General features: G+C 43.3%; 1 protein-coding gene across 1 annotated transcript; it reads left to right on the top strand.

Annotated features, from left to right (window-relative positions):
* Nucleotides 1-3,793: 3,793 nt before the first annotated feature.
* On the top strand, nucleotides 3,794-4,363 carry DCS_00087 (uncharacterized protein; the record flags this gene model as incomplete). The annotated part of the gene is made up of 1 exon (XM_040797429.1): nucleotides 3,794-4,363. One exon carries the CDS (start codon nucleotides 3,794-3,796, stop codon nucleotides 4,361-4,363), a length of 570 nt encoding a protein of 189 aa, XP_040658312.1.
* Nucleotides 4,364-9,512: the final 5,149 nt, after the last annotated feature.

Raw genomic sequence — 9,512 nt, 5'->3', positions numbered from 1 at the left:
AGGGGTATAAAGGAACACTCGAGGCATTTAATACTGAATTTAACAGTCGACTTACTAGGCTACAACTAGCCGGAGTAACAATCGATCCACTGGATCAAGCCAACCAATACCTTGCAACAGTTAAGCCTGTTTTTCCACAATAGGTTGCTATGCAACGCAATACCATTTAGTCTTCCCGAGCCTTAGGACTTGAAACAGATACCCTAGTTACTAACTGGCACCCCTTATGCTGTTACTAACAGCTTGATTGATTCCCTGGTCCGTGCGATATACTTCCACTACCCCTCCTCTTGCGCACGCAAATTGCAAGAGGTTATGATACATTCAGCCATAAGGCATCCCAAGTACCTAAGAAAAAGAAGAAAGGGAAATTTAATAAAAAGAAATCTGACCAGTCGAGCCAAACTGATAAAAAGAAATCCAACCAATCGACCAACCAACCAAAGGATACTACTAGTTTCCTAGTTGGTAACTACAGTCTAGCCGCTAGCTGTATGGATTCATCTTATTCCTACCAGGAATCAGATACCGATTCTAACTGTACAGAAGAATTGGAAATATTACCTAACTTAGGTAATATTGGTACACTATACAACGTTACTAACGCTGATATATACCACACGGGCCTACTCTACGATACTGGCTCAACCTGCCATTTGGTAAATAATCGGTCCAAGTTTACAACCTTCCGACCAATTACAAAATCCTAGACACAACCAATTACAACTGGAGGTGGTCCAATCTACCCTAGTGGAATTGGAAATGCAGAATTTACGGTATTAATTAATACCGATCCACCAACCTATAGTACTCTTGTACTACAAGATGCACTATATATTCCGAAAATGGAAGTCAATATTATTAGTGGAATCCGCCACTACGGATCAGGGGGAACACTTATTAAGGAATCCCTATACAACTCGAACCGACAAGTATATAGCCTACTCGACTTCCAGAGGCACGGCTTCTTCTTACAACAAGAAGGCCAAGATACGCCCTATCTAAGCAAATCAGACTCAGCCCACTTTAGCTACTATAGTAGCTACGGAATAACAGTGGAAATTCCTTCGCAACCACCTTCCTGGGCCAACGAGGCAGAAGACTGGACGGCACCTAGATCGGTGCCTAGTTCGGCACCTAGATCAGTACCTAGTCCGGCACCTAGATCGGTGCCTAGTCCGGCACCTAGATCGGTGCCTAGTCCGGTGCCTAGATCTACACTTAGGTCGGTACCCAGTCAAGTACCTATACCAGGACTAGATCCTAGCCCAACTACTAGTTCGGTTGGATCAAGGGACCTTACTAAGGCTACCCTATACAAAGACCCTATAGAGGACCCAATCCCTATAGAGGCAACAGACCTACTAGCAGTCCCTACTGTTAGTACCGAGGAACAGGCTATTCCGACTACTAGTTCGGAATTCAGCAACCAGTCTTACCAAAGACTATTGCAACAAGCAGGCATCTGGCACATCCGATTAGGACATATCAGTCTGCCACTTTTGAAAAAGACTAGTAAAATTACTAGCGGGCTGCCTAACTTCTCGTCTATTAAGGCTACCGATTTTCAATGCCTTGCTTGCATACGGGCAAAATCTACCAGACGACAGTCAAAAGATCCAATCAAGGATCCAGACTGTATACTTAATTCTATCGAAGGGGATACATTTGGGATTAAACCTATATCCTACGACCAAAAATCCATTGGACTAATACTTATCGATCGAAAATCCCGATTCCGTTAGGTATATATCTTACCTAATAAGGAAGGACCAACAGTTCTCCAGGCTATAAAGAACTTCTTTCAAAGCCTAAAAACACACTATAGCCGTTACCCAAAAAGGCTATTTTATAATGGAGGACCTAAAATCAATACATTGCTTCAGGACTGGTTGGGTACCAAGGGAATACTATTCGATACATCTTGCCCATACACCCCCGAACAAAACGGACTTGCCGAACGGTCTATACGAGTTATTCTGGACCGACTACGCGCAACAATAATCTGGGCCGGCCTCCCACTTTTCCTCTGGTCTGCTATACTTCCTGCTATAGTCAACCTAGTTAACTATACTGCAATTACCAACATAGATTTAAGCCCCTACCAATTGCTTAAGCAGGAATTACAAGGGCTAAAAACACCACCAAACCTTACAGCCTATAAGGCTATTGGTGCCCACTGCGAAGTCCTGATCCCACACCAGAAACGGATTCAAAGTGCTAAATTAGCACAACGCACAGAACCAGCAAGGCTACTAGCAACGCTAGGTTCAAAAACATACCTTGTGTATATACCTTCTAGGAGGGCAGTTACAAAAACTACTTTCCTGGAAATCCTAGAAGGTATAGGCCCTATCTCCCAAGGACTTCAACGACTACCAAGTCCTAGTCTTCAAGAACTAGAGTCAGAGGGGGAAATTGAGATAGAAGACTATATCTCGCAAAATACCTCTAGTCCCCTAACGCCTAGGGAGACAGAGGGGGCCAACGGACCTACTAGTCCTACTAGGGCTAGTAGACCTACTAGTCCTACTAGGACCAGTAGGTTGCAAGGAGCCAACGGACCAACTAGTCCTACTAGGACTAGTACAACAGAACAGAGGGGGTCCTGGCCCAGCCAATAGAGGATCTACCAGATACCTCTCTTCCAGATGCACCAGAACCAGAAGACAACCCTGACCCAATGGATCTTAACCTAGCGTATTGGATCCAGGACCTATGCTACCAAGCTAAGGCCAAGCAACTACTAAATAGTAGCGAGCCTACTAGCTGGAAACAGGTACTTAAGTCAGACAACAAAGACCAGTGGATAAGTGCTATATTCTCGGAATTCCAGCAGCTTATCCAGGCAGGGGTATTCTATTTTATCCCCCTTCAAGAAATACCAACTGGCAGACGACTTCTGAAAAGCCGACTTGTACTACGAGTCAAAAAGGACCAGCAGAACAACCCCATCAAATTTAAGGCACGACTAGTAGCTAAGGGATTTATGCAAATTGAAGGCCTCGATTACCTAGAGACTTTTGCAACTACTAGTATTCCACCTACCTGGAGGATACTACTAGCCCTAGCTGCCCAGAACAACTGGTACGTCGAACAGATTGACTTTATTGGTGCTTTCCTAAATAGTGAGCTACCTGAAGTCAATTATCTTGAAATCCCTGAGGGACTGGAAGCATTTATTAGTCTTAATAAGACTAATAATTTAGCTAAGCTACTAGCTAAGCTAGGCTACAATCCGGCAGTCAAACAAGGTATCCTTTTGAAAAAGGCCCTCTACGGCCTAAAACAAGGACCGAGAGAATAGCAGGAGGCACTTGCCAAACTGCTACAACAATACGGATATAGCCCCCTTGTATCCGATCCGGCTATCTACTATAATAGTACTACTAGTACTTACATAGTTAGCCATGTCGACGACTGCCTACTTATTGGACCAAACCTTACATATATTAACAAGTTGAAGCAACAACTACATAAGGTTTACCCAATCGAAGACCGCGGACAGGCCGCCTTCTTCCTAGGCGTACAAATCAGTCGAACAACTAAGGGTATTACCCTTAGCCAAAAAGGGTATATTGAGGAAGCCCTATCCCGATTTGGGTTAAAGGAGGCCAAGGCAGTAGCAATACCACCACAGCCAGGAGTACTTAAGCAGGCTACTGCAACGCCTCTTACTCCCTTATCCGCAACCGACCAACTGGTACACCAACAGATAGTAGGGACTCTAATGTACCTTATGCTACTGACCCGACCAGATATAGCCTTTGCAATCCAATGGCTATCTCGGTATATGCATCAGGCTACTAGTCTGCAGCTATCAGCCGGCAAGAACCTTCTTCGATATCTAAAAGGAACTACAGACCTAGCTATATGCTATTGGTCTAAGTCAACAACACCCAATCTATCAGGATATTCCGACAGCGACTTTGCAGGTGACTTGGATTCTTCTAAGTCTACCTATGGGTACCTCTTTACCCTAGCAGGCGGACCAATCTGCTGGAAATCAAAAAGGGCTAGTACTATTGCTCTTTCTACTGTAGAGGCAGAATCGGATGCCCTACTGGAAGCGATTCGGGAACTTAAATGGCTAGACGGCCTATTTACAGAAATCGATAAAGGCCTTAAAAAACCTATACCACTTCTGTGCGATAACAACGGATCTATCTCTAACGCCAACAATCCCAATCAGCATAACCGAACAAAGCATACACTGCTAAAGTTCCGGTATATTCGGCAAGAAGCAACCAATGGGCTAGCCAAAATCAGTTACCTGAACACTAAGTCTATGCCTGCCGATGGTCTTACTAAGGCCCTTACCGCTGATCTCTTCCAACGCTACCTTGGCCTACTAGGTCTCTAAGGGATCCCTATTTAGCAGTAGTCATACTAGCTAAATAGAGGGGGTGTTAAAATACTAGGATTTATACTAGTAAGACTACCCAAATAGGATACTATCCTATTATTGCTACTACTAGTAGCAACTGTCAGAAGTACTACTGCTAGCAGATATACTATACTATACTGAGAGTATAAGTAAGTATACAGAGCTAACTAATAGTATACAACATACTATTTCTCTAAACTATTGTCAGAGATACTTGCCTAATTAGGTATAGTACAGAATGCTCTAGAACATTCTAGAATATTCTAGAATATTCCATACCCCACTCATGGAATGTACTGGAACTCCTTGGAATAAGCCGAAATGTTGCTTACCCTACTTATGGAATAAGCTGGAACCTTATGGAATAAGCTGGAACAGTCTCTACTATACTTCTACACCTATATAAGGCAGTAGCCATTCCCTTAGAATAGTTTCTCTTTTGAAATATAATCCCATTCGTTTGTATAATTCGGTACTACCAATTGTACACTCTTGCCTAGTTACTAACTGGCACCCCTTATGCTGTTACTAACAGCTTGATTGATTCCCTGGTCCGTGCAATATACTTCCACTACCCCTCCTCTTGCGCACGCAAATTGCAAGAGTTATCTCCCCCCCCGCCGCTGCTAACGACAACGACCCGAACTGCGCCCTTGTCCTTGCCGCTAACGCCTTAACCCCGACTCGGGCTGGTGGCCGTTCCGGCAGCGTACCGAGCGCGCAGCTCGGCGTGTTCGCTTAGGGTGTGGCCCGGGCCCTAACGGGTATCCAGAGTAACGTATGCGGTCTCGCCTGCCGTTAGTAGGCGCAGGAGGGCGTTAGTGCCGAGTTAGTAGCTACCTTGGCCGAGATGCGCTGCAATATCTATAAGTTGCGTAAGTCTTATGCGGATAGTTCCCCCTCGTTGCGCCGTCCCGCCCCCTCTACTCCCCGTATTACCCGCAATAGTAGTAGGTTGCACCCGTCTCGCGTAGATAATGCAACTCCGTTGCGCTACCCTGTTGCCTCCGCCCCTTATATTGCCTAAGTCGCCTGGCGCCTCCGTTTTATACCCCCGCCTCCGCCCCCCTCGATAACGTCCTGCCCCTGCCTAAGTGCCGCAATAGATAGTTTCGAGACCCTCCCCAAGGAGGATACCGAGGAGGACGATAGCAAGGAGGATATAGAGACCGATAAGTCTAAGTAGTACGGCTAGTGCATATCTATAGTAGTAGTATTAGGTTGGGCCTTTGTTGGGGGCGCTCTAGGGCCGGTTTTTTCCTTGGGTATAGTTAAAATTTTACGTTTCGTTTTGCAGCTTACCCGCGCTTTACTATTTGTATAGGGATCTCCCTATTGCTGCGTAAATTCCTCTAGGGCTTCCGTTTGTACTAGAGCCTCTATTAGTTCCTAGGTTAGTTATTTGTAACCTAGCTATTTTACAAGGGTATTGCGTTATCCCCCTTGGCCTTAGGCCCCCCTTATTGTAAGGATGCGTTTAACCTAGTATTCCTCTTGTAAGGTGCTATCCTTATTTTAGACTAGTAGTAGGCCTGGCTCTAAATCCCGTACTACCTAACTGGGTAAGGGGTTGTTTGCTGCCCTTTCGATAAGGTTTATATAGAAGGTAGGGTATAAGCCCTAAGGAATATTTAGTGTTACTATAAGTAGTATTAGTACTGCTAGTACCGTAAACTTAGAAGTTACCTAGTCTAGCTTCCTATATGGCCTATTGGTTTTAATATATCTAAGGCTGAGCTAGACCTTATTACCTACTTAGAACTTCTCTACTAGGCGACCTAAAGCTACTACCGACTTATATAAGCGTTATTATATAAAGGTAATAGCTGCTTGTATAATTTCTGTTCCTTCCCTTAGGTATTATAGGAAAGTAATAGCCCTCCCTTTTGGTATTATTACGCTTACCTAGTTATCCTTTACCCTAAGTATTGTACCGATTTTGTAGCTTAATAATAGCTTGTTCGGGCTAACTCCTGTAACTAAAGACTCCCTATTATTTAGGGTAAGCTAGTAGGCGGCTAGGTAGGCCGGTTAGTCGAATTGCTTAAATAAGATTAGGATCCGTAAGGTGGCTTAAATTTCCTAATTTACCCTCTTGGTACCCCTATCCGTCTGGGGGTAGTATAACGTTAATAAGAATTGTTAAAATTACTGGTATTTATACTAGTAAGACTACCCAAATAGGATACTATCCTATGTATTGTAATTTGCAACACCGGGCAGCAGTACTACTGCTTGCCCATATACTACCACTGTACTGCACGTACAGGTAGTATATCGAGTTGACGAATTGCACTTGCTATGCAAATTCTCCTCGCTCCGACTTGGTACAATTGATGGCAGTACTACTGCCCAGCCAATTTACTACTGTCGCACGTCACGTACAAAGTGGTACTTGGTCGACCAAGCAAGATCATTGATCGGGCCGTCAATTGACGCGCTCCCAACTACTACTAGTAGTTGCTCGCCAACAGTACTACTGTTGCGCGGGAGGACCCACCCAACTGCAACTAGCAGTTGCTTGCCAGCAGTACTACTACTGGCCCACTCGACTACTGCAGCACTGCTGCTGTACTGTCGCGACCGAACCCTAATACTGATCAACCCTACTAGTTGCAACCAACTTGCAGTATGACTCAACCAGAGTATTTGGAGCTGCATTGAATGCAAGCAGATTGTTCGGAGATGCATTGTATGGAATCAGACAGAATTCCAACACGTGCACATTGCACTGATTGAGGTACTACCTCTCAGGTATAAAATGGTCCTCCCTTTCCTACACTCTTAGATAGTTAGGTACACACATACAAGACGTACGCTAAATACACACGCACGCGCGCAAGCAAGCACAAGAAACACAACAGTCTTTCTTTTCTGAATTGTCCCTTGGTACTACTATTTGACTTGTTCAAATCTGTATTCCCTGCCCAGTTACTAACTGGTGCACTTCCTGCTGTTACTAACAGCATCGATTGATATCCATTTTGGATAGTCCGTGCAACTGAACTTCCACTGCGCACCCTTCCTATTTTACCCCTTTATTCCAAGAGGTATTTCCCCTTTTTATTTTAAGAAGAATTATTCCGTACCAGTAAGGGAGCATAGGGATATCTAGAACTTACTAAGCTAGTCTAATCCCCAATCCGTTATAATCTGGGTGGGAAAACCCCTAAATTACTACCAATAGGTCTTAAACTATTCCGTATAAGCCTTTATACTTATTGTAGTTATTACCTTTAGTTAAATAAATTTGGAGAGGCGGTCTGTAATAATTATTAAGAATTAGGGGTCCTTATCGTTCTATACTAGTAGGTCGGTTATAAAGTCGATTAATATTTGCTTCCAATAACGGTTTGGCGGGGGGATTGGTTATAGGAGTCCCTGTCTCTATAAACGGCTCTTACGGCTCTAGTAGTAGTAGTAATTCTAAATATACTATACTACGTCCTGCAATATACTATCCTAGTAGAAGTCCCGCTAAAGTACCTAAAATATTCCGTTTCGACTCGGGTAGCCCGATATAGGTAATTTGTATACCTATTGTATTATTTGCATTATTAGTAGTTCCTAGGCTAGTAACTATAGGCGTTCCCTATAGTATGTTGTACTATAGGTACTAATAGTATAATTGGCCGTTTGTTCTTTTGTCTTTGCTTCTACTAGGAATTTCTATATACCTATTGTAACTGCTTATCGTTAGGCTTTATATATTGTATCGTTTTGTAACGCCTGGTCCTATAATTCCTATAGGTAGGGTTCTGGGAAGAGTAGTCGGCCGGTTAGTGTATTTTATAAAAATAGTATCTCCTTCCCTATTTATCCCTATACTGCTAGGAGTAATTGGGATATATCGATAGCTCCTTGTCCCCCTTCTGTCTTTAGACGGGCCCGGTCCGCTTCTGTATTTGTAGCTATTGTGTCTTAGGCGCTTGGTACTTTGCAGCCGGCCTAGGCCCGGTCTGTCCCTGTATTTGCCCGATTTATTCTTGTATTTGTAATTGCTATATCCTGGGTGTCCTGGGCGTTAGGACCTTCTTGCGCGGGTTGGCCTTTGGGCGCCTCCTGTAGTGTAGAGATTGATACTGGCCGAAGTATTTGTCCTAGGCGTAGTGCGTCCTCCTTATCTTATTCCTAATGCAAGAGCGTATCCGGCCGTTATGCTTATAAGCCTAGTCTATACTGTAGTAAGTAATTAAAGTTTATAAGGACTTCCGCCTATTGTACCTATTGTTCCGATATCTTCCGTAGTTTGGTAAAGTATTTAAGGTTCTTATAGTCCGTTAGAATAGTAAATAGTTCTGTAATACCTTATAGGTCTACCGACTATACCTTAAGATAGCTAATAACTACTAGGAGTTCCTTATCGTAGATTGTATAATTCCTTTTTATTAGTATAAGTTTAGCTAAGTAGTAGGCTATTAGTTATAGGACCCCCTTACTGTCGATTTGCAAGAGGCATCCGCCTAGTACCTTACCTAAGCAATTAGTCTTAACGAGAGTCTTCCTATCTGGGTCCTATTATACTAAAATCGGGTATAACGAAAAGGTACGCTTAAGGGATTAGAAGGCTATATCTTCTTTAGGTCCCTAGCGGAATAGTATACCCCTCCCTATAAGGGCTGTAAGTAGTTCCGTAAGGCTTGTAAAATTGGGAATAAATTTACAGTAGAAGTTTGTAAAACCTAGGAAGCTCCTAATCCCCCTTACCTTAGTAGGTAGTTGCTATTCTTAAATTGCAGCGATTTTCGCTAGGTTGGGCCTAACCTTAACGCCTGCTTAGATAATAAACCTAAGGTATTTAACTTCTGTTATTGCAAATGCGTACTTATTGAGATCTAGATATAGACTGGCTGCCCGGAGCTGCTTAAGGATTTCCCTAACCTTAGTAAGGTAGTCGGCCTTTGATCTGGAGGTATAGATTAGGATATTGTTTAGATAGGCTATAACCTACTCCCTTAATTTATCCTATAATACCCCGTTAATATATCTTTAGAATAAAGCTAGTACTCCGGTTAGACCGAAAGGGTAGACTAACTATTTAAATAGACTAAATTGTATATAGAATACCGTAAGCGGTTTATCTCCTAGCGCTATACGTAACTTATAGAATACTGCTCGTACGTTT

Source organism: Drechmeria coniospora, chromosome 01 (genome assembly GCF_001625195.1).
Source record: "Drechmeria coniospora strain ARSEF 6962 chromosome 01, whole genome shotgun sequence".
Lineage (NCBI taxonomy): Eukaryota > Fungi > Ascomycota > Sordariomycetes > Hypocreales > Ophiocordycipitaceae > Drechmeria > Drechmeria coniospora.
Note: the sequence above shows the minus strand (reverse complement) of the source record. Positions and strands in the feature narration are given on the sequence as shown.